Source organism: Emys orbicularis, chromosome 20 (assembly GCF_028017835.1).
Source record: "Emys orbicularis isolate rEmyOrb1 chromosome 20, rEmyOrb1.hap1, whole genome shotgun sequence".
Taxonomy (NCBI): domain Eukaryota; kingdom Metazoa; phylum Chordata; order Testudines; family Emydidae; genus Emys; species Emys orbicularis.
In genome coordinates this window covers 3,397,825-3,422,739 of record NC_088702.1, presented here as the reverse complement: position 1 = coordinate 3,422,739, position 24,915 = coordinate 3,397,825, and the positions used below count along the sequence as shown (strand labels likewise).

At 52.8% G+C, this 24,915-nt stretch overlaps 1 protein-coding gene across 1 annotated transcript; it reads right to left on the bottom strand.

Annotated features, from left to right (window-relative positions):
• Nucleotides 1-1,497: 1,497 nt before the first annotated feature.
• On the bottom strand, nucleotides 1,498-14,788 carry LOC135892108 (hepatic and glial cell adhesion molecule-like). Its single transcript, XM_065419804.1, has 6 exons — nucleotides 14,728-14,788; nucleotides 8,048-8,389; nucleotides 5,249-5,545; nucleotides 4,248-4,367; nucleotides 2,761-2,852; nucleotides 1,498-1,590 (listed from the first exon to the last, which is right to left on the bottom strand). The coding sequence occupies exons 1-6, from the start codon at nucleotides 14,786-14,788 to the stop codon at nucleotides 1,498-1,500; spliced, it is 1,005 nt and encodes a 334-aa protein (XP_065275876.1).
• Nucleotides 14,789-24,915: the final 10,127 nt, after the last annotated feature.

Genomic DNA, 24,915 nt, shown 5'->3' with positions numbered 1-24,915 from the left:
GTTCTCACAGTGTTTCCAGTGCAAGAGAGCCAGAGAATTCAGGGAAGCACCTACATTTTGGGCGGTGCTATTTCCCTGTTTCTCCTCAGCGTCCCTGCCACATGACCTAAGGGTTTGTCTACACAAGGGGAAGTCATTCCAGATTAAGGCAGGGCGTGAAATTGAAGAGCTATAGCTATTCCTATGTATCTCCCTGTATGGACATGAGCAGGGCCGACGGGGGGATGGGGGGGGGAAGCCGGTACAAATTACCGGGGCCCGGCGGTCCGGAAGGGGGCCCAGGGCCCGGCTTCCCCCCCTCTCGTCGGCCCTGTTTAGCCGGTCCGCCCTTGCTGGGGGGCCTGAAAAAATTTTTTCACCAGGGCCCGAACCCGTTCTCGGCGGCCCTGGACATGAGAGAGTCTTATCCCAAATGAGCTTAATCCACTTCCAAAGCACTCTTACTCTGGAATTGGAACGTCCACATGGGGAACTATTCTGCAGTAGCTATTCCAGTTAATTTCCCCATGTGGAGAAGTCCTAATTTCTACACTAAGGCCCTGGCAATGTTCCCAAGTCTTAAAGTGGGTTTAACTACAATTGATGCCCACTCTTTAAGCAGCCATGGTGGTGCAAAGGGGACTTAGTGTCAATGAGAAACAGACCCGTTATGCTGAGAACTGTATATTCCCCACAGGGCACTTTGATTTGGAAATGCCACCACCGTGCCTCATGGGAGTTGTAGTGTGGGGGTCTCGTGCCCTCATTCTCCTGTACGGCTCAGCCCTCTGGTTGGACAACATCTCCCACAATGCACCATGGTCGCCTCACTTGCTGATCGCTGGCTGTACACGTCCCATGGCCACGGTGCATCATGGGAAACATAGTCTGGCTGGGGAGCCCAGCCTATACAGCAGAATGGGGGCATGAGGCAGCCAAACTATAAACCCCATGAGGCAACGTGGTAGCATTTCCCAATCAACTTTTTTTCAGTTTTGCGGCTGATATATTTTTGTTTTCGGGTGTTCCGGTTTTTTGACAAAAAGTTGAAAATTTCCACAGAAAACCTACTTTCAACCTCCCTCAAATTCATTTCTGTCAAAAAAACAGGTTGTATGGAAATTTTTCAGCCAGCCCGATGTGTAGCACACCGTCTCCCCACACCCAAAAGCTCTCCCGAGGGTCCAGACAGAGGCCAAATCCCCTTTCATTTAGCCTGGCTGCTCACAGGTCTAAGTGCCGTTACAGACTGCACCAGGTCAGCCCCAGCCGTCCCACAATGCATGGAGATGCCTTTAGTCTCCCAGCATGCACTGTGGGATAGATACCCAGAGGGCATCGCAGCTGGACCAGCGCTAGCGTGGACAAACCCACCGCTGGTCAGGACAGCAGTCTGAACACATTTCTGGAGCTCTTCGCTCAGAAACCAGTTCCACTCAACTAGCTCCATTAGGAATGGTTCACTTCTGTGGTGTAGACGCAGCCTGAGATCCACCCTAACCACAGCTCTCACCTGGCCTAGGTAACCTGCTCAGAGGGGCCAGCTGGGACCACTCGGATCTGATCATAGATGGTGGTGATCGGTGTTCTCTCGCTCGGGAAGCCAGGGTCCTAAGAGAACAAGAAGAAAAGCCCTAATTCGTTGTCCTGTCTTTGTTGGTTAGTTAGCCCGAACTGGAAATGGCTCTTCATTCATTGAAGGCCCTTAGGAGCTGGGCGTGTGTCCCTGAGTTCGGTAGCTGCATAGATCAATGAAGAGGGAATTCCACAATGAGTCACAATCATTTATCTCCTTGCCAGACACACAATAAATAAGACCATTTTTGTCTTCGAGGAACAATGATCTTGTGTCTAAGGGGAATCATGGGCAACGGGAAATATCCTCAGTCATACTGGGCTAGATCTTTACTCAGAGTTTGCTCAGTCCTCACTCACTGCAACTCCTATTGCTGTCAGTGGGAGTTTTCCCTAGGTAAACATTCTACATTATGTAGAAATTCCAATTTTGCCCACCACTGAAATGCAGCCACCTCTGGGGTGGAGGTGTAGCAGCTGTTTCGCATCACACAGCAACACAGTTCAGAGATCGCTGGCTCAGCTCTGAAATGCAGCCACCTCTGGGGTGGGGTGTGGCAGCTGTTTAACAACCACACAGCAAAACTGCTTAGTAGTTTAGGACAGGAAGTGAAGAAGAAACCCCTCTCTCGGAAACATCAGGGAGAGTTTGGGAGGCAGAAGGGAGTTACTCAAATCCAAGGATACATAAATAACAGACTGGAGACAGGAGCGAGACTGACACCCTTCCTGGTGTGCGTCATGGGAGCACATTTACCAGAAGCTGCTATCTCTGTAGGGAAACAACAGCTGGCAACTCCGATATTATCTCGCAGCAGCTCAGGATGCTGCTTCCGAACCAGTCACTCTCCAGCAAACAATGCTGATTAATATCGTGCAGGGTCACAGCCCCATCAGTGCAATTTCCTGTGGTTACCAAGGTTCCAGATCATTTGAAACAAAAATTGCCAGCAAAGTACAAAGGCCTGAAGGCCAGCGCGGAGGTGCTCAGAGTCAGGGGTGCTGCAGATTGCCCAGGTGGGCTGACCGGGACACCCCGCGACCAGGAGAACATGTGCTGCTGCGGGGTGCTCTGGGGCCAGTGTGATGCAAGTCCACAAGCTGTTCGGTCATTAAGCCCGGCCCTGGCTTTGCCTTCCACTAGAGGTGCCGGGGCCCTAAGGGAGAACTGAAGGCTGCGGGATAACTCCCGCTACGGGAACTCACCTGGTCGTCCCCCTCCGGAGGGCTCCTCCTCTTGATCTCAGCATAGTGGGGCTCTGAAAGACATTCCTCCTCCGGGACCGTGGGGACAGCAGCTTAGGGGAGAACGTGAGACAGATCATTATCCTACATTGAGAGGCTGTGGGGGACCCTGCCGGGTCTGGGGATGCGGTGACCACGTCCCAGCACTAATAATCCCCACTGAGGGCCAGATAATAATTATCCTCTTTTACAGATGGGGAAACTGAGGCACAGAGGAGGGCAGTGACTTGCACGAGGTCACCCAGCAGGTCAGGGAACAGAACCACAGGTCTCCTGAATCCCAGTCGAGTGCGCTATCCAGTAGGCCACACTGCCTCCCAGAGTCTGCTCTCACGTACACTGGCCTGACTCTGAAGTCAGTCCAGCGACTCTGATGAATTGACCCTTTCAGTGCAATTACTGCAGATCTGCCCCAGCGTAGCTGAGATCAGCGCTTGCCTCTTTGTGTCTGTCCCCTCCCCCCGGGATCCTGCCCAGTCTTGGGCGTGCCGGACCCAGGCCAGCTGCATGGGGGAGTTTTCCCCCCTGTGAAGGAGGATACTGATCGTGGCCCGTCTCACAGGCACTGCTGCAGCAATGTATACAACGGATGGTTGCGTGGCAGCTGGGGACTGAGCCAGGGATCGAACCGAGGACCTCCAGAGCTAAAAGCCAGAGCGGCTACAGGTTCATCAGAGCGGCCGTACTGAGTCAGCCCAATGGCCCAGCTACCCAGCCTCCTGTCTCTGACAGTGGCCGGTGCCAGACGCTTGAGGGAATGAACAAAACGGGAGAACTGTTGCGTGATCCAGCCCCTGTTGTCCAGCCCCCAATTCTAGTATTAGCTTGAGCTAAAGTTCTCCAGGAGGAGCCACAAGAGAGAGGGCCCGGCACCACACTCCCCCCTGTGGGTTACACATGCAAAACGCTCCGTGAACCGCATGCTACAAAGTGTTATTAGTTTAAACAAATCTTGAACGGAAATGTTAACACAATGCCAGCCGTGACTACCAGCTGTAACCCTTTAGTAGCCCCATTGGCTATGGTACGACTCCTCTCACCAGTCAGCATTACACCGAGCAATAAGCATTCGTATGTTGACCCCCCTATCATGGATTGTCCAGCGGTTTTGAACCTTCGGCTTTCACCTCCAAAACACAATAGTCTCCCACTTGAGCTAAAGGAGTCACTCCAGTAGCTGGTAACAGTAGAAGGTTTTTATCAACCATCCATTAGAGAAGGAGGCAACCCACACTTTACATGTATGTTCCATGTGCCAGATTGGACCTTTACTGTATAACATTAAAGAGAAGAGGACAAACAGCGTAACCATAAAATACAGGAAAGTGTGGGAGGGGAAAGTGGCTGGCGGAATTACTCATGAATTAGTTAATAATCAGCCATTATTTATTTGTGACCCATCAGCTGACTGGGGCCATTAGCGTTTCTGTAAGAAGGAAGTTACCTACCTTGGCCGACTGGCTTTTTCCTCCTTTTCTTCCATAGCCACATCCCGACACAGGCTGCTGTGACGACGATCAGCCCAACGCAAAGAGGCCCCATCCACATGGCTGTGTCTGTGTCTGTGTCTGTGGCGACAGATCAGAAATACATGACGCGTTGCCCAGCTCGACACCGACCGGGAAAACACAGGACAAGGCAGCGTCCCCAGAACACCACACCGGAGCCGGGCTGGCTGCGCGTGGGAAAAAGGATCGACGGCTCGTTGTCTAGCACTTGATCCCACGCCTGTGGTACCCTTTCTATTGGCTCCAGTGGACTTTGGATCCAGACCATATGGCCAGGTGCTTTGTAAATAAGACACCAAGGTCCTTGCCCTAAAGCGCTGGCAATCTGAATACACCCTAGAGCCGTACGTTTTAAGGCCAGAACGGACCAATCGGATCACATAGGCTGACTTCCTGACCTAAAACTCAGACTTCTTAGCGTACGTCTACACCACAATTCAAAACCCACAGCTGGCCCGAGCCAGCAGGGCTCAGGCTGTGGGACTGTTTAACTGCAGCATAGATGTCCGGGCTTGGGCTCTAGGACCCTGCGAGGTGGGAGAGTCCCACAGCCCGAGACAGAATGTCTCCATGGCAATAAAACAGCCCCCTGGCCCGCGCCCCGGGCGTCTGAGTCAGCTGGCATGGGCCAGCTGTGGGTTTCTAGCTGCAGTGTAGACACCCCCTAAGTGCCAGGGCACCGGGCCTTAGCTGAGGTTTCTGCAAGAGGATTGGCTGCGTGCATTGTTGTGACCGCCTCTGTTGGAGGAAACAGGATTTGTGTGCAGTCTTTAAACAAAGAAATGACACTGGAAAATACCCGGGCTCCACCTCATTGATTCCTCCTGCACCAAGCAGCTCAGCTGTCCTGCCAGACCCCGAATTCTGCTGCGGCTCGGCACAGGGGCGACCCTATATTAAGTAATAAAAGGCAAGGTTGGGAGGGGCTGTAAATCCCTCACCTCTGCTTTGGCAGATGCTCTGCAGGTCAAGAGAGATGCTCTGCTGGTCCATGGGGTTGCTGGCCGTGCAGGTGAAGGTGGAGTTCGTGAGGTTGGGCTGCAGAGACAGGTGAAGGGTTCTGCCATCCGGGCTGAGCTGGTACCGCTCGGAATCACCCAGGTCTCGGGGTGGGTTCCCTCTACTCCAGGAGACGTTAACCTCTTCCCTGCCAGACACCTGACACTGGAGAGTGACATTGCACCCAGCTGCCGTGCTGGAGAGCAAGTGACTCTCTATCTCCGGTGCTGGCACCGGCTCTGTGTTGAAATCACAAAAAAAACCTTTATCCCAGAATCCCAGCAATGCCGGGCGGGAAGGGCCCTCAGGAGGTCGTCTAGTCCCGCCCCCGGCGCTGAGGCAGGGCCAAGTCAGCCTAGACCAGGCCAGATTGAGCCCATTATACGTCTCCTACCTCCAGTGGACACGGAGAACAACTGATCCCGGCCTCTTTATCGCAGCCCTTCACGTGTTTGAAGACTGTCGGGTTCCCCCACACCCCGGTCTTCCTTTCCCAAGACTAGACATGCCCAGTGTTCGTAATCTTTCCTCACAGTCCGGCTTCCTGAACCTTGTGTCATTTTTGTTGCTCTCCTCTGGACTCTCTCCAATTGGTTCGCGTCTGTCCTACAGTGCGGCGCCCAGAACTGGACACGGGACTCCAGCTGAGGCCTCGCCAGCGCTCGGTAGAGCGGGACAGTGACCTCCCGGGTCTGACCTACGCCGCTCCTGTTCAGACACCCCCGAGGGATATCAGCCCTTTTCACAACTGCATCACACTGCTGACCCATATTCAGTTTGTGATCCACCCTAACCCCAGCTCAGCAGTTCTGCCGCCCAGCCAGTCAGTCCCCGTTCTGCAGCTGCTTTTCCCTGCCTACGTGAAGACAGGCCCTGCAGGTGACAGGACTGCCCGAGTGCCAGTTGGCAAGTCACCCGCCGTGTCCAAGCAATAGCAGGATGAACCTGCAGCGCTCGATTCACACCAGCCGGGCAGAGCTGTGCTTATCAGAGCCGGATACTCCCCGAGCAGGAGGGCAGGCAGAGCTTCCATCGTCCTCTGCCCCCAGGGACTCCCCCCAGTGGAGGCAGCTGTAAGCCCCACCAGCGGCTCCACCGAGACCCCCTCCACGAGAGGCTGCATCCAGGCTTCCTCTGCCAGCCCGGCTATGGCTCTCCCTGGCATGATGCCCTGTACTGGGTGCTACTGGCCTCCTATGATCCCCACCGTGGAGTGGGTAACAGCCTGCTGCACCTTGCATTGCTGCAACCTTCCCCCCGGGAGAATTTCTCTCTCTGGGACCCTGGCACCCGCTCTGTGCCAGCTTGGTTAACGTACCCTCCACTGGGGGGAATGGAATCGACAACAGCGCTAGCCTCCCTCGCTCCACGGGCAGGAGCCCAGCGAGCTCCCAGTGGGCCCAGGGAAGGTAAAGTCTCCCAAAGCGATGGAGTCCCTGGGGGATCACTTGGCCGAGGGGTCAGTGGAGAAGGGAGGGGAGCTGACTCATCCCAGAAGCCAGATACGTGTGTCCTGGACTAATGGGCCTAATTGTCCTTGTGGGGTGTTGGTAGCTCAGCTCAGGGCCCCATGAGCCCTGGGTGTTTGGCCAGGATGGAGGGGAAGGGTGATTGCGGATAACACAGGCAATCAGGGTCAGATTCATAACCCAGATCTACCCCCAGCCAGTCTCCCAGCTGCCAAGGCCAGGCAGGGCTCTGCTCACAGAATAGTGCCCCACACCAAGGGCAGCAGCTCAGATGACCTGGGCGTAAGCTCAGGATGGGTGGCTGAATAGGGAGGATCATAGAGTAATGACAGAGACAGAGCGATGGACAGTCAAGCCCCTGCACATGGTCCCTTCTGACCTTGGAGTCTATGAGTCTTTCATGATCCTCTAGTGCGACCTCCTGCCCATTGCTGGCCACAGAACCTCACCCACCCTCTCCCACAACAGAGCCCTCACCTCTGGCTGAGTTACTGATGGATAAATAGAGAGATGATCCCTAGGTAAATAGACTTTTCTTTTCCCCTTTTCCTCACTGCACTAAGGTTTTATTGCCCATCAAGAGCCATAATTTGTCTCATTTCACAGGTGGCAGCTGTTCTGTTTTTCTAAATGTGGGTTTTATGGAAACTGATAAGCTTATTTGCATTAGAAACATACAGGAAGATTACGGAGAAGTTTAACAGAGATGGGCTGAAACCTGATACTGGCGTCTGAACCCCTTTGAGTTTCGGACACTCAGTGTGAATCATCGCTGGATTCGTCCTTGAGATTTTGGTTCTAGGTTGGACCCTATAAGGAAAAGGGGCCGATTTCCCAATGCTGATTCAGACACAATCAAAATCCATCAGGAACAGCCAGTCCATTGAGATTTTGGCCTAAGATGGCAGAAATCTCTCTGAACGTCTTATCTCATGAGAATTCATCCATGCTGGACTGAAATGTGAGAACGGCCCAGCTGAACGGCCATCCTGACGTGACCTTGAACCCGTGGCACCTCTTGTGGTGCAGAGGAGACAGGACTGGGTTGTGAGGGGCATGAAGGGGATATTTTAGTGAGGCTGCTGCACATGGACAGATCCTGTGGTTCCCCTTAAGCCCTATTTTGAAGGAGTAAATGGTGCAGAGACCTTGCGCTGGTTCCTCTGCACGGGGTGAATTTCACCTACGTGCCCAAAAATCAGAGCTTCAACCACTACCCTTGTATTTCTGGAAACTGGGTTCCAGCTAAGAAATCGATTTGTCGTCACTTACCATAGACCGCGAGGAGAAAGGCCTGTTCCTCCACAGTTGCTGGTACTATCCTAATCCGGGCCTCATAAACTCCGCGATCGCCCAGCTCCAGAGCCTTGATCCTCAGCGAGGTCTCGTTGTACCTTTCTAGCCTCTGCTTAAATCTGTCCTTGGGATCGGGTCGCTCAAACTTCCCCCAATTGATCTCAGCCAGCTGGAGCGTCACACCTGTCCCAGCACGAAAGCTCCATTCGATTTTGTTCACATTTTTCCCGGGAGATAGATCCACAGACAGCACGACCGATCCTCCCAGAATTCCATTCACCGGGCGGCGGGGAGTCAGTGCTTGGCTAATTACGATGCCTAAAAAAATGCAAAACCAACCAAAAACAACCAATCCTCCACCAAAAAGGATTGTGATATTTTATCAGGATGCTGCTGAATATGAACAGCTAAAGCTGTCACTTCCTTTTCTAACGCTTTGGAATAAAACACAGGGCGGACGGGCACGTGGAGGACAAGAACAAAGGAGTTAACAGGATATTCTATCCCTTCACCGGGTATTTCTTACAGATAAGGCACAGACAGGCTGCGAGTGGTGAGAACATTTCATTCACACCCACCCACACAATTTCACATTCGTCCTTAAAAATAACTTAGGCTCTCCCCAGGTTTTTAAATTGTATTTGAGACTCAGGAATAGTTTGTTCTCTGCAACAGAACCTATATTTCTTCTACACCAACACAGGTTTTATCTAATGCAGCCATCCCACGCATGGTAGGTAACCAATAAAATAACCACGTTTTTCACTTGTAGTCTGTAGTGTCATTTTGGTCTCTCTTATAATTTGATATCTAAGGTAATTCTGCTGGTGTTAAATACACCTCATCTCACCCCCAGTGTAAAAGGCGCTGGGCGTATTATCTTGCTACACACATTTGTTCTTGGTGGTTCCTTCCATGGTCTCCCTAATTAACTACTGCAATTTCAATGGGAAGAAGGCTCCTTCTTCACTGACTTCCTCCCCTAAACTACTGCTGTGTTGTTGTGCGCTGTTGAACAGCTGCCCTGCTCCACCTCAGAAGCAGTCGCATTACAGTGGTTATTCGTTATTATTATTTCTATTTCACCAGCACCTAGCAGCCCCAGTTGAGATCAGGGCCCTATTGTGCTAGGCTGGGGACGGGGAGCAGAGCAGGTTTTCAGAAGAGCTCTGTATGTTGGGAGCAGAGCTCTTGTGAAAAATCCAGTCCTGTAGATCTTGAGTCTAGAGCCTTCTCCACACACCTCTCCTTCCTCCCAGGAAGGACCAACTTCTACCTATAGGCCCAAATCACCTCACCCTTACGCAGGCACAGCTGCCATTAACTTGACTCTTAAGGGGAGTTTTGCCTGAGTAAGAACTGCAGGATTTGGCCCGGATTTTATAAAGAGTGCTAGGATGAAACCGCAGCATGAAAAGTCAGGTCTTCGTGAATTTCAGTCTCAACTGAGCCTGCGTTCTTTGTCTGCCATGCTGCCCTTTGAGGGAGAAGTGACAGATGCTATTGCATATTGAAAGGAAAATCAAGTGACCACATCACAGAGTTTATTCTGCATTAACTCTTCCAGTGGCCAAAATTATAAGCTGCTTGTTTCCTGTATTGCAGAGACATTTCCGCGCTCAGAGACAGGAGAGGGGGGTTTGTGGGTGTTGGGTTGTGCTTTTCTCACCCTTACTGGCCACTGGTAATTTCTTCTCAGCCTCAGCTCAGTTATTTGAATCTCGCCCCCCCTGGAAACTGATCTTGATCTACGACCGAGGCCGATTTGGTTTGCAAAGCACAAGCTGAAATGGCTAGCCAAATGCACGACCAAACAAACCACACAGTATGTAATAGAAGCACATGCGACACGCGTGTCCTCACGTGAGATGCCAAGATTTACTGCTTGGGATCTGCAAACATGCTTCCCTCTCTCCGAAATAGTCGTTTAGCTGTGTGGAAAAGGGCCAGGGCGTGATTCTCATAGAGGGCAGGGCGTTCACTGCCGAATATCTATCCACCTGTACAGATATAGCTCTAGATAGCTGGATGTGTTCGTACCTCGACTTCCCATAGCCACGCAGGCAGAGCCGCTCGGGTTTTCACCCCAGAGAAAAGCAGAATTGCCATGTGTGTGTTCACTGCTATTCTAACTGGAGCTCGCTCAGCTGAGTTCACTACACACCTTCGGGGCCGGATTTACGGGCAGGCTACCCAGGCGACCCCCTTGAGTACCGGGCTTGGGGGCGCTGGGCTCGGGGGGGCTGGTTTTGTTGTTAGCGACAAAAGGGGAAAATAGAACGTTTGAAGTAAAATGTTTCGGGTTCTGTAGGTGGATTCATTTGTCATGTTTGGACATTTCAGTTAGTCTTAAAATGAAGCTGTTTCTCTAAGCTTAGAGGAAATTAATTTTGTATTGGCTTATATACGGCATGAATAAATATAGATTTATATAGCTTGCAAATTTATCATCCTATACGACAGGGATAAATCGTGCATGCAAATTGTGCGAAGTCATGAAATGGGCTACAAATGCCGTACAAAACAAGGCATTCAAAAGTATAACACATGGAGCGGGGGTGCCGAAGACACTCCTTGCCTGGGGCGCCATTTGGTCTAGGGCTGGCCCTGCACATCTTTCTGTGCAGTGGAGACATACGCTTACACTGAAGCAACTTGACCCTGCTCTAGCTGTGGAAAGGGGCCTTCAAATTGGCACAAATATAATTGACACTAATTTGAATGTCTCTTGACGCTGCCGGAGCGGAGTAAAGGGCCTAGGGGGTGCGTCTACACTGGAGCTGTAGGTGTCCAGTTCAGGCAGCCGTACCTGTGCGAGCTCAGATCAAGCTAACAGCGGGGCTGTGACCTCACAGGTTCGCAGCTCGGATTTCAGACGGGATCCCACATGGGACGCGCCCAGGCAGCTGTGGCATCCCGGCTGATTTTAGTGCCCCAGCTTGATCACAGCTAGCAGAGGTACTTCTACCCGAGCCTCCAGCGCCAGGGCAGGCGTACCCCCAGGGCATGTCTACACAACAAACAAAACCCAGCAGCAGCAAGTCTCAGAGCCTGGAACGACTTGGGCTGGCGCTGCAGGGCTCAAAATAGCTGTGTAAACATTCGGGATCGGGCTGGAGCCAAGGCTCGGAGACCCTCCCCCCTCGCGGGCTCCAGCCCGACCCCAAACATCTCGGCTGCTTTTCTAGCCCAAGAGCCTGAGTCAGTGGACCCAGGCTCTGAGACTCGCTCCCACTGGTCCTTTTTTGCTGTGTAGACGTACCCGGAGTGCAAATGAGAATCAGGCTCTAAGATTTTAAGCAGTGCTTCATTTGTGCCAGAGCTTGCCAAGGCTGAGACCCGGCACCTCTGGGCTGGGCAGTTCAGAGCCCCGGCACTGCTGGCCTTGCTGCATCAGTTATGAAAGTACAAAAATTGCTTGAGCTCCGGCACCTCTTCCATTACAAACGAAGCCCTGGTTTTAAGGGTTTGAAGAGTTAGTGGTGATGCAATGACCAGAGTCCCGTCCGCCCCATGGGCATGGCTGCGTTACACACATGCCGCGTTACTATCTACCTTTTATTTAGAAATGGGACCACTCCAGAACCATTGACTCGAACTCCCTCCAATTCTCAGAAGTTCCGATCAGATTTGACAGCTGGGGCCTCCCTTGGGACAAACTGGATCAGAACCAGATCAGAGCCCCGTCCCATTGTGAGCAAGTGAACACACAGCTCTTGGCTTGGGCCAGATGTAGATCTGATTCTTAACAACAAGTCATTAATTAACGGTTCATTAGTAGGGGGTTTCTAGGGAGCCATTACATTCATTAAACGAGAACATTTCTACAGCTGATCAACAGGCCCTGGGGAGAACACAAGCGCTGACCCGAACAGCTGCTGTTACCCAAGGGTTTGGACAGCTGCCGTCCCTCAAGACAGGATGGAATTTCAAGGGCCCACCGATCAGTCTGTATTTTTGCAGCCAAAATTATAGACGGGCCCAACTGAACCCCAGAGCCAAGAATCCTGAACTCTGGGGCATTCGAATTCCACATCCCGCTGTGTCTAACTGGGTCCCCCTCGATACAAAATGAGAGGCTGTGGGGTAACAGTGTGCTCCAGCACACTGCTAACAGGGACAACCAATGATCTTACAGAAGCTCTAAAACCTGGCTGGAGGCCATGGTGATGGGCAGCATATTAAAGAGGAAGAAGCGTGCATGCCAGCCAAGCATTTGGCTGGATACAGGATCCTTTCCCTATAGACATGCCTCCCTCGCCCTGGGGTTACACAATGAGCTTTACGTCTGCAAGGAACAGGGCTAGAGACAGAGGCCACGTCTACACGGGATACTGGTTGGTGCACAATACTGGCAAAGCGCTCCTACTGCGGACACGGCTGATAGCAGCAAAGCAGCGCTTTTGCCGGTATCGCTTATTCCACCATTCCTGAACCAAACTAGCTATGCTGGTAAAACTGTGTCTACACCAGCGGCTTTGGTAGGTCAGGGATCACCCCTCCTCCCACCCCTGGCATAGATGCATCATTGCAAAGACAGGCAAAGCCACTACTTGCACTGGTAGCATTAACCCTGATTGGAACTGGGGTAAACGGCATTGGTGTAAATGGTATAGGGCGGTTTGCCCAGCCTACGGGCAGGGTTTGCCAGTATGCAGACACCCCAGTGATCTGGGAGGGATTCAGGGCAGTGGGCTGGCTGGAGTCAGTACAAATCCCCCCGTGTGACCCAAACTTTACTTTCTTTTCATGAAAGAGCAGTTCTCCAGCAGTCATATCACCTGCTAAACAAAGCTCACTTGTGCTGGTCACAAGTAGCAATATTATAAGATAGCGATTGAAATAATTATGTAAATTAGACTGGCGCCAGCTAAACCCGGGGTGTCCAACGCCAGATCTCAGCCAGGGGAGTCCAGCAAATGACGTTCTGTTTCTCTCTCTTTCTCCTTTCGTACTACACAGTGTCAAATACGAGTTAGAAATTGTTGGGTTTTTTTTTTTAAACTCCCAGCTCTGTTATTAGGGTGTCCTCATTTAAGATCCGCTCGTCCAATTTGCTTTCAATGTAGAAGAAAAATTCTACCTCAATCCCAGCGCTAACTCACCCGGTGTGAGACCGAGAGACTTTTTCTGCATTTCAGGGGGTGTGAAAGGATATGGTCACAGTTTTCTGAATATAGTTTTTTGACCATTTTTTATTCTTGCTATAATTTCCTCATGGAAATTGGATGGATGGATGGATGAAAAAGAAAAGACAGCGTCTATAATGGAAACTCAGCTGTAACCTTAACTACGGAGTCCTATCACTCCATAATCTAGCAGACCAGATAAACTTTTCCATCTTTAGTCTCCTCTTCCCATGGAGCAGGAACCCCCGTCCCATTTAGCAACATGGCATGGGCAGAAAGACCAGACCCTGTTAGCTTGGAACCTGCGATCTAGACATTTGCCAATCTCAGGGGTAAAATATCTTTTATCAAATGAAGAAATGAAGAAAACATCAGTTAAAATTTCTTTCCTTCTCAAACGATTCTATGACCAAATTACAAGCACAGCAAGTAACATTAATCCAAAAATATATTCAGAAAATGTGAGAGTATCATTTAAAGCCCTTATGATTTATTCTGTAGGTTTCCCTTCCAATCGGTTCCACACACATCTGGATTCCCCAGGGCTTGGTTTAATTGTCCTAGGAGCAGTTTTAAGACAAAAGACATCAAAATCTAGGTGTACGAATAGCACGAGAGGTGCTTAGACAGAGGCAGACAGGCATTCTCTAGCAGTCTATACATTTGTAACTCCCAAATCCATTAAACTTTTTGTTTCTCTAGCACTTTCCAAACGTCCCCATTTTCTGACATTCTACGGAAAGTTATTTTTTTTAAAGGGCAGCAGTGGACCAGAATAAGGAATAAATAAAACACTGATATGAACCTTCTGGCTTATTTTTGGGTCTCTGCTTACTATAGCTTGTATTGTAAATCTCTCTAGATATACGACAGCATCCAAAACCTAAAGTACCTAGAGCTTTTGAGCACATTAATGCAAACAAATAAGCGAATTGAATAAATCCACAGGAAAATCCAAATGGGTTACAGGCATAAAAAAAGCAGCACAGATCAACCCTCTTTCATCCTCACAGCCAGTCAAGAAACGAACAGTGCACAGAAATCAAGGTTTTCCAAGGTCTTCGGTTACTTTTGTTTGACAATTGTCAGAAGATTTTTTGATTGATAAGATTCCAACTTCCCTCTCCAATGTTTCATGCCACTTGCCCTGCCTGTTTTCTAGATCCCTAGAACTAAAATTCATTTGGTGATAAAAGAGTTACAAACTAGTGAGCATTTTAAATAGGTTTAGCGACTCACCAGATATTATTTACCAAATAATTATTCCGATAATAATCGGCTAGCGTTCACTGACCATTCACTTCTCCCCTGTTGATTTTAAACTATTGCATATATAGAGACAGTAGCTGCTCTGAATGCATGCACATAGGATAATTTGCTAAAGAATCTAGTTACTCCCTGCAACCATATGGTTAATGAACCTTGAATCTCCAGCATTTACTACTGAAGAAAAACTCCTGCTTCCCTGCCCACCTGTGGGTCTTTCCCCTGAGTTGGTAGATTTTAAGCCAGTGATTAGTCACTTACCTGCCAAGAAACTGATCAGCGTCAGGAGCAGTAAGGGGACAGAGGGGCGTCTCACCTCCATGTCTTCATCTTTGCCTGTAGCTGAAACTATGCAATCTAAGCTGCGAATACAGGGGGAAGTGCAGCACATAGGACACACCCTGCCATTCTCACCTATTAGACAAACACTGGGGGTGGTCTGGGAATATGCATAAATAAATAAAATGGCTAACAAGTAGTTAACCAAGCGTGCAGATCAGACTGTCAGCCACCAAGCAGTTCAGAATTGGACCTCATCACTAGTCAGCCACATTATTGCACCCTGTCTTATGTAAAGTGATCACCAGTCTCACGCAGACGTGACAGAAATGAGCACTGGGGTATTTCAGCATCAACATCTGGACATTTCTACTCAATGTAAACGTCGCCTTAGTTGACTCTATTTTCATCTTTTCTCTTCGGGCCAGGTGAATCAAAAAGGCAGCCTGATTCGTCACGCTGATAAAACAAAATGGCCCCAAGGTAGCTTTGCCTGCGTTTGCTTTCCACAGAGACGCTGGCAGCCACATTGATTGGCAGTATATTGCTGCTAGCTACCAGAAATATTGTACAGCCATGGCTCCTCTCACCCCAGCGTTAGAGCGCCTCCCACACGTAGATTAATTATCCCCATCAGACGGGGACCCCGTTGTCTCCTTTCTACATGCAACTCTCTTGGCATTAGTGAGCTTTGAACTTGAGATCTTCAAGGGAAGACCTCCACGTCTTGAGCTAAAGGCCTTGGGATACTGACCTCCTTGATAAAGTGCTTTGAGATCTACTGATGAGAAGTGCTAGATAAGAGCTGTGTATGAGTAGGTCATCACTCACACACACACACACACACACACACACACACCCCTACCTAACATGGGTTAGCTAATTCACAGTAAAATTCGAGTGGAGACCAGTTTCTGTCACTTTTACCACACTGTAGCTAGGTGAGGTCAACACTGCTGCCCACGTGTGATCTCACCTCACTCCGTAGCGTTGTCTCCATTAGCGTTTTATAGCACAGTAGCTAAATCCATGGTGTGTGTGCGTGTGTGTGTGGGGGAAACGGCAAATCACACCTTTTTTGGGCAGTGAAGACATGATCTATGTCTGTAAGCCGGCAGCTGTGTTCCATGGGCCACCCGTAGCTGGGGGAAATATGACACTTTGCCAGTGTCTCACCTACCACCCACCTAGCTCAGGTGGGAGTTGAGATGAAGTCACGTACCCAAGGTCCCAAGGTGACAAAACTCAGATCTCCCACGTTCCAGGCCAATGACTTGGCCACAGGACCGGCCTCTTGCAGTCTAGCCTAGATGGGACTGAAATGGGGAAAGCGCCCCCTAGTGCTTCTAAAGGAGCTTTTTAGTCAGCTTTAGTCGACAAAGTGGAAAATCTAGAAGGGGGGAAATGAAGGGGGTTGAGGAAGGCTGCAGTGAATTTGCAGGTCTCATGCAAATGCAAACACAAAGACACAATAATGACTGGTTAACTGCACAGGGGACACAGGCAATAGAACTTGGAAGGGAAGCTGATCAAAAAAATCATTTTTTCCCCTGTGCAAAACTTCAATTTTCATTAGAAATGTGAAACTAAACAGTTTTGGCCAAACCCTGAAATATTTCAAATTGGAAATGCTGCTGCTTTGCCTGATGGGAGTTGTAGTTTGGATGCCTTAATTTCCAGGCTCCCTGGTCAGACTACAAATCCCTTTATGCACCATGAATCCCTCCTTCATCAGGGGAGTCTCTGGCCATGGTGCATTGTGGAAGATGTAGGCAGATCAGGAAGCCTCACCCATAGAGCATGTAGACAGGAGGCAACCGAACTACAATTCCCATGAATCACCATGGTAACGTTGCCAAATCCAAATAATTTTGTTTTGGGGATATTCATTTTTTCGATGACAAATCAAAGTCTTCTGCACAAAGCAGCCACTTTTCCTGAAAAAAAAAAAAAAAAAAGGTGATTTAACCAAAATCCCAGTTTTCCAGCAAAATCTGTTTTTGATGGGAAAAGTTTTTTCCCTAATTAGAACTTTAATCTCCAAAAGGCCATTACTCGTTCATGTACCGCGTGCTGGGTAATCACATGAGGATTTGGTGTAAAACTAAACTGGTTCTTTATTAAGAGAACTATTTACAGATATGCTGCAGCCCAGATTCTGGCCCCGTGCACATGGACTGACTTTAGGGCAGGGGTGGGCAAACTACGGCCCACAGGCCAGATCCGACCCATCAGGGGTTTGGATCTGGCCCGCGGGATTGCCCCCAGTGGCGCCACGGGCCCCACACCGCTCTCAGAAGCATCTGGCACCACGTCCCTGCGGCCCCTGTGCGTTGCCCTTGCCTCCAGGCACTGTCCCCTGCAGCTCCCATTGGCCGGGAACGGGGAACCGCAGCCAATGGGAGCTTCGGGGGAGGTACCTGGAGGCGCGGCAAGGGCAGTGCACGCGGAGCCCCTCCGCCGCCCCTCCCACAGGGGCCGCAGCGCTTCCAGGAGTGGAGCCTGCCCTGACCCCGGTGCGCGCCGCTGCCACCCCGGAGCCACTTTAGGTAAGCGGTGCTGGGCCGGAGCCCGAACCCCTCCTGCACCCCGCCCCCCCCAACTCCCATCCTGAGCCCCCTGCCTGCACCTCGCACCCCTCCTGCACCCCAACTCCCTGCCCTGAGCCCCCTCGTACATCCCGCACCCCAACCCCCTGCCCTGAGCCCCCTCCCACACCCCGCACTCCCTCCTGCACCCCAACCCCCTGCCCCAGCCCTGCATACAATTGCCCCACCCAGATGTGGCCCTCGGCCCAAAAAGTTTGCCCACCAAGGGTGGCCAGGTGTCTAGTTTTCGACAGGAACACCCGGTCAAAAAGGGACGCTGGCAGCTCCGGTCAGCACCACCGACTGGGCCATTAAAAGTCTGGTCGGCGGTGCTGCGGAGCTAAGGCACGCTAGTCCCTACCTGTCCTGGCTCTGCACTGCGCCCCGGGAGCGGCCAGCAGGTCTGGCTCCTGGGGGGGGGGCCCACAGAGCTCCACACGCTACCCCCGCCCTGAGCAAAGGCTCTGCACTCCCATTGGCCGGGAACCGTAGCCAATGGGAGCTGCAGGGGCAGTGTGTGCAGGCGAGAGCAGCGCGCAGAGCTGCCTGGCGTGCCTCCGCCTAGGAGCCGGACCCGCTGGCCACTTAGCTCCCTCCCACTGCACCGCTGACTGGGATCCGCAGAGGTAAGCACACACCCCAAACCCCTGCCCCAGCCCTGAGTCCCCCTCCAAATCCGGAGTCCCCTCCTGCACCCCAAGCCCCTGCCCCAGCCCAGAGTCCCCTCCCATACCCTGAATCCTTCATCCCCAGCCCCACCCCAGAGCCCTCACCCCCTCCCACACCCCAACCCCTGCCCCAGCCCTGAGTCCCCCTCCAAATCCGGAGCCCCCTCCTGCACCCCAAGCCCCTGCCCCAGCCCAGAGTCCCCTCCCATACCCTGAATCCCTCATCCCCAGCCCCACCCCCAGAGCCCTCACCCCCTCCCACGCCCCAAACCCCTGCCCCAGCCCTGAGTCCCCCTCCAAATCCGGAGCCCCCTCCTGCACCCCAAGCCCCTGCCCCAGCCCAGAGTCCCCTCCCATACCCTGAATCCTTCATCCCCAGCCCCAGCCCAGAGCCCTCACCCCCTCCCACACCCCAAACCCCAGCCCTGAGTCCCCCTCCAAATCCGGAGCCCCCTCCTGCACCCCAAGCCCCTGCCCCAGCCCAGAGTCCCCTCCCATACCCTGAATCCTTCATCCCCAGCCCCAGCCCAGAGCCCTCACCCCCTCCCACACCCCAAACCCCAGCCCTGAGTCCCCCTCCAAATCCGGAGCCCCCTCCTGCACCCCAAGCCCCTGCCCCAGCCCAGAGTCCCCTCCCATACCCTGAATCCTTCATCCCCAGCCCCAGCCCAGAGCCCTCACCCCCTCCCACACCCCAACCCCTGCCCGAGCCCTGAGTCCCCCTCCAAATCCGGAGCCCCCTCCTGCACCCCAAGCCCCTGCCCCAGCCCAGAGTTCCCTCCCATACCCTGAATCCCTCATCCCCAGCCCCACCCCAGAGCCCTCACCCCCGCCCCCTCCCACACCCCAACCCCCTGCCACAGCCCAGTGAAAGTGAAAATTTGCCTAATTTGATTTAATTTGAAAACTGGGCACCATCAAATTAGGCCTGAATAAAGACTGGGAGTGGATGGGTCATTACACAAACTAAAAACTATTTCCCCATGCTAATTTCCCCCCCTACTGTTACTCAGACCTTCTTGTCAACTGTTTGAAATGGGCCACCCTGATTACCACTACAAAAGTGATTTTTCCTGCTGCTGCTAATAGCCCACCTTAATTGAATTGTCTTGTTAGAGTTGGTAAAGCACCCCCCATTTTTCATGTTCTCTGTGTATATATATCTTCCTACTGTATTTTCCACTCTGTGCATCTGATGCAGTGGGTTTTAGCCCACGAAAGCTTATGCCCAAATAAATGTGTTAGTCTCTAAGGTGCCACAAGGACTCCTGTTCTTTTTTCAGTTAGACTCTGAGCATGTAGGCGAGACCCACCAGCGAGACATCTGGGAAAGAATTCTCTGTAGTAACTCCGAGCCCTCCCTGTCCAGTGTCCCATCTCCAGCCATTGGAGATATTTGCTGCTACATACCATTGTGGGCAGTCCCATCGTACCATCCCCTCCATAAACGTCTCAAACTCAGTCTTGAAGCCAGTTAGGTTTTTTGCCCCCACGGCTCCCCTTGGGAGGCTGTTCCAGAACCTCACTCCTCTGATGGTGAGAAACCTTCGCCTCATTTCAAGCCCAAACTTGCTGTTGCCTGAGGCTCTTTTATCCCCTCCTGGTCCTGCCCGTGGCCCTGCAGTCCAGGTGTGCCAGCTGTTTGCAGCGACTCCACAGCTCCCTCTCATGACCTGGCTGCGTCCCCCTGCAGTGGGCACTGCTGTCACTTGCCCTGGCTTCCTGTGGCTACTTGATGGTGGGACCCCGACCTGCTCACCTGTGGGTAGCGGCCTCAGGTCTTTGGCATCTGTGTTGTAGCCGCTGCCTGCTTCGCTCGGCGTTCTCCTCACAGTGGCTGTGTCCTCAGCCGGGCTGCAGCAGACGAGCCCTCATGGGCTCTCCGGCCCATCAGTCCCTGTGCTGGGCTACGGTCTCGTCCCCGGGAGGGTGCTGGGAGGCAAGAGCAGGGGGTGGCAGGTGCTGAAACCAGCCGAGCTAGGATGGAGCAGAGAGCGGCCTGGGAGCTGCCTCTCTCACCGAGACGTTGGGCAGGGCGGGTTCAACGCGCCGACGCCCACAGGGTCCCACAGCACAGCACGGTGGCCGGCACAGCACCCAGAAGGGCCCCACAGCACGGCCACCTGGTGCTGCCAGGTGAGGCCAAGGGCCTAGGAGTAAACTTCCCGTGTAGCCACTGGGGGACCATGTTGGGACCCAACTGAGGGGATTTCAAAACTGCCATTGGGTCATGTCCCTGGGGCACCCCGAGGGTGGGGAGCAGAGTGGGGACAGGATCCCAGTCAGGATTTCAGGGGGTGCTCCATGTTCTCAAAAGACAGAGGGGGTCACCTCAGAGGCACAAACCCCCACACCAAACAGGAGAGCGAGAGACATCCCCCCCCGCCCCGGGAGCGAGAGGACTGGCAAAGGGTTGGTTGGGCAGGCGAGCGTAGGCAGGGCTAGCGTCGCATACAGGAGGGAGGGGGCGGGAACGGTCAGGAGCAGGGGCCATTGGGACTGGGACCTGAAAGGGGAAATCACCACGGGGAGACTCTACACACAAGCCCAGCATGGCAATGAGGCAAGTCACCGAATACAGGAGGCAAGCTCCGGAGAGCCCGTCCCCCCATCGGTGAACGGGAATGGTGTCGGGCGGCTCCTACTCTGAAGCTGGCATGGCGCTGGCTGTGACCATCACTGGGGGGTCTGGGCATTGCTGCTTCTCCCCTCCCCTCCCCCTGCGAAAGCAGGTAAGGACCGAGCTTCCCATGGTTGGCGCGGGATGCACAAAGCAAGAGAGACCAAGGTCTCTTTTCTCAGCGCAGGAATCCTGGAGCATTTTGGTTCGCACATCACAGGAAATAACAGGGTGAAGAGACACTCCCTGATCAGCCCCCCCGATCCAAACACCCCACTGCTCTCTGGCCAAGGGGTTGAAAGCAGCATCTGTCGCCATCCACCGCAGGTGCGGGTGCTCGCTGCTTCAGGAGAACAGGCCCGAAGAGCTCCAAACCCTACTGCAAAGGCCCATCGCCCGCTCCCACCAACAGAAAAAACCCATAGCGGTTGGTTGTAAAGTTGCATACATTTCCTTATATTTGCATGATTAGAGCACAAATCATCCAATGCTTTACTGGACAGACTAATCTAACCGGGGACTGAAGCCAGGGTAAAAGCAGGCTTGGAAACACTTCAGCGGAGGGGGCTACTTCTCCACACACACACACACACACACACACACACCACCATTGGGTTTCACAGGAGAGGCCCCTGCTCCGTTCTTAGTTATTTTACAAGAAGGCCTGGAGTCGCCCACTGAGATGAGGGCCTAGGCTCTGCTAGACACAGAGATAGTCAATCCCCTGCGAACCCCCCAGTGTCAATAGACAGGAGAGACAGGAGGAAGGAAACATGGAGATCCTCCAAGCACTAGACCCCTGCTGCCTTCCCCCGCCAGAGCTTTTCCCAGTTACTGGGTGGGAGGTGGGTCCGGGATCACCGCGTGCCGCCCAACGCCTCTCCCCCTCTTGCATGTGTCGCTAGAGAGCAGAACAATCCTGATCACAGCTGCCCAACCAAATCCGGCAGCAAATTTTCTTTTCCTCCCCCCGGCCCCTGAAATTTTTGATTTTTGGGGTTTTGATGATTTCCCCTCTGAAGAGCTTCTCTGAACTTAAAGGGGAACTTTCCCAGAACACAGGACCATTTTGTGCTGGTCTGCCGGGTCCTTTCACGTCTGAGGGTTGCTTGGCAGCTCTGGGAGACGGTTTCCATGGTGTGAGTGCTATAAACAGCAGGGGGGTGGTACTTGGCACAGATGTCTAATCGCAATTAGCCCTTTGATGTAGTAACAGCAAGACCAGGCTCCCAGTAACAGAACACCTTGGGGCTAGCTACCCTCATGAACACCCACTCCTCTGCCATTCACTTCTACAGGGAACCACCACCGTGTGAGCATCTTCGGGCCAATCTGAGACACACTCATTGTCCTTCCCGGTAATTCCCTGCTGCTGGACTGTGTCCTTCTCTTCCTTGGCCAAGCAGGGGCGAAAGGGGGAAGAGTGTAAGACCTTCCAGATCTCGGGTCGCCCCTCCCTAGACGTTACCCCTATAAGCAAGAGGGGACATGCTCCCTTTCAGGGACTGCAGTAACTTATTGCTCTGGGGGGCAGGTAAGGCTGGAACCAGACTCCCGACTCCGATTCCGTCTTGAGGTTGCACCTGACGGGGCTCAGCTCCGCCCTGCAGCACGTGCCCCTCAGGCCGAGCTTCAGGGCCTTCCCCACGGCCAGGTTCTGCCACCCTGGCTCACTTTCAGTGGCACTTTGCTCCAAGCAATCCTAGTGATCCCAGCGGCAGAATCTAGCCCCGAGTCTTTAACCTGGTCAGTTTGTCCCTCATTAATCTCGCTTCTGCCAAGTCACCCTCAGCTCCCTCGATCTTCCTCAACACCTCCCCCCAGGTCTCAACCACATTAGCCCTGGGAAGAGCCTGCTGCGAGCGTGATATTCTGTGCTGCTTTTCTGCCAGCCACGTGTAGCTTTGCCCCTGCGCCTTTCCGCCTTGCGGTATTCGGCACGCGGGGAGATTTTACTTTTATTTCTCCAACGGGATCCAGACTGTTCTGCGGCAAACCGCAATCTGACTGCCGTTTACTCAGCCAATTTCTACCGATCAGTGAATCCCCAGTACCCTCAGTCAGTCAACCAACTGTAAATCAGACACACTCCTATCTTCCTCTCCTCCGCCTATAGTTCCCCTCCCCCCAAGCCACAGCACCATCTGCTCCTATTTCTACTTCAGAAAACTTCCCTTCCTCCAACGATCACAAAGAGAACAGGCCCCCGGATCCGATGTCTCAGTCACATGTACATCGACCCTGCAGGGCTAGCATTATCAAACGGAATAATAGATAAATAAATACATGGTGCATCCAAGTCCCTCCCAGCCCACGGCCCTGCCGCATCACGCAGCCAGAACGGTGCCTCCATCCCCGGGGAGCCCATTTTCCAATGTTGCTTCTTCAGTCATGCAGCTAGCGGGCCAGGCTCAGATGTGAGTGTTTCCTTCTCGGCACGGGCCATTCTGCACCGGGGCGTGTTGCCTCTCGCCACCCTCCTGCTCCGCGGTTGGTGACGAGACGCTGCTCCTGCTGGAGGACAGTGCACCAACCATGGAAAGACGGGTTCCATCCGGTTGGCTAACGTCCTCTCGCAGGGGGGGCGAGCCGTGCTGTGTTCTCCCCCGGCCCGCGGCGAAAGGGCAGATGTCGCCTTAGCCCGCACGGCCCTTTGCTTTCACAGGCGCCAGCGCTGAAGCTGCATGTCCTGTTCCCTCCCAGAGTCCGCTCCTCCGCCTTCACTCGGGTTTCTCCTTCCCAAAACAGTTGCTGAGGGCTTCACACACGAGGTTCCGAAACAACAGGGGTGGGGTGGGGAAGCGTCACGAGGCAGGCTCCAGAGCTGGAGAAGGTGTCTTCTTCCATTCGGGTTCGTGGGTGGAACTGAGACCGTTCGGCTACAGAGTTTGAGTGGGGCACACATTGCACTTCAAAGCCCTTGGTAAGCTCTGATACGCCACCACATCTGGTTCCTGCAGGGGAAGAGAGAAGGCCTCAGTGCCTGGCCAGCATGCCTCCCCCCACCGCCTGTGTCCTAAAGCATCGGCATGAAATGACTGATCAGACGGGCCCAGATTCTCGGCTGGTGCCAAACAGCACCTCTCCCCACAGCTACACCGAGTTACAGCAGCTGATGACCTCGCCCCTCGCAGTACGCCCAGTCCCACGAGTGGCCCTTTTGATTGTTCTCTTTCTCTTCCCCACCCAGAGGTGCTGGAACTTGGGGGGCTGCCGCACCCCCCAGCTTGAAGTGGTTTCCATCATATACACGGTTTACAGTTTGGTTCAATGGCTCTCAACTCCCCTACCCCCATCCCAACCTGCCTGTGAAGGAGATGGGGTGATCGGCCAGGTGGGATGGGAGGGTCTGTTCTCTTCCCTCCCTCCATCCGTCTCTCTGCAGTCGGTGGAAGCTGCTGGAGCTCAGCACCTCTGAAATCCAGGCTCTGCTGGGCAGGTTTTCAAGAGCGCCCCACCCTCAGCCAGCCCCGTTGTCCTCAGCAAGCAGGGAGGGGAGTCTCCATTGTTCTCAAGAAGCGAGGAGACATCTCTGTTTTCCCAACAGGAGCTGCCAAGCGCTGAGCTCTCCTGAAAATCCAGCACCTCCCGCTGGGACCCAACACCTGCCCCGTTCCAGGACAGGGGCCACTTCTGAAAATTTGGGTCTAAGGCCTCGTCCGTCTTCAGCGCAGCAGCGGTTTGAGTAAAGGACGGATTTGCAACCAGTTCAGTTAAACGGGTGCTAGCTCCCTGTGTGGACACTCGTAATCTGATTTGAAACTGGTTTGTAGTGAGTGAGTTCATCAGTTCCTCATCCAATTCAGCTAAATCGACAAACCGGATTTAAAATGAATTAAGAGCATCCACTCAGGGGCTTGCATTGGTTTAACTAAATTGGTTTTTCAAGTGGTTTAAATTAAGCCACTGTGACTTTGGCTACAGACAAGGCCAGTCCCTTGAGATGTGGCCCTTTGGAGGAGGCAGTGTGGCCTAGCAGATAGAGAACTGGGCTGGGACGCAGGAGACCTGGGTTTTATCCCTGGCTCTGCTACTGGCCTGCTTGGCAAGTCACTGCCTCGCTCTGTGCCTCAGTTTCCCCATCAGTGAAATGGGCATAAGGATCCTGACCTCCTTTGTAAAGTGCATTGAGACCTATGGATGAGAAGAGCTAGGCACTATGTCATTATTCCCATGCTGTAAAATGTCCAGTTCTGGGTAAACAGCAGCAGCTGCGGAACTGCATCTCAACCCCTGGATGCTTTATCTGAGTCCAGCTCACTCTCCAAACCTTTCCAGGTCCTCCCATCCCCCG

What these genes read in the sequence shown, in the direction of transcription:
- LOC135892108 (XM_065419804.1), bottom strand. Translation starts at nt 14,788, where the DNA reads ATGGAGGTGAGACGCCCCTCTGTCCCCTTACTGCTCCTGACGCTGATC. An exon ending in CTTTCTCCTCGCGGTCTATG is followed by an intron (nt 5,546 to 8,047) that starts GTAAGTGACGAC and finishes ATTTCAACACAG; the next exon opens with AGCCGGTGCCAGCACCGGAG. An exon ending in GAAAAAGCCAGTCGGCCAAG is followed by an intron (nt 2,853 to 4,247) that starts GTAGGTAACTTC and finishes TTCTCCCCTAAG; the next exon opens with CTGCTGTCCCCACGGTCCCG.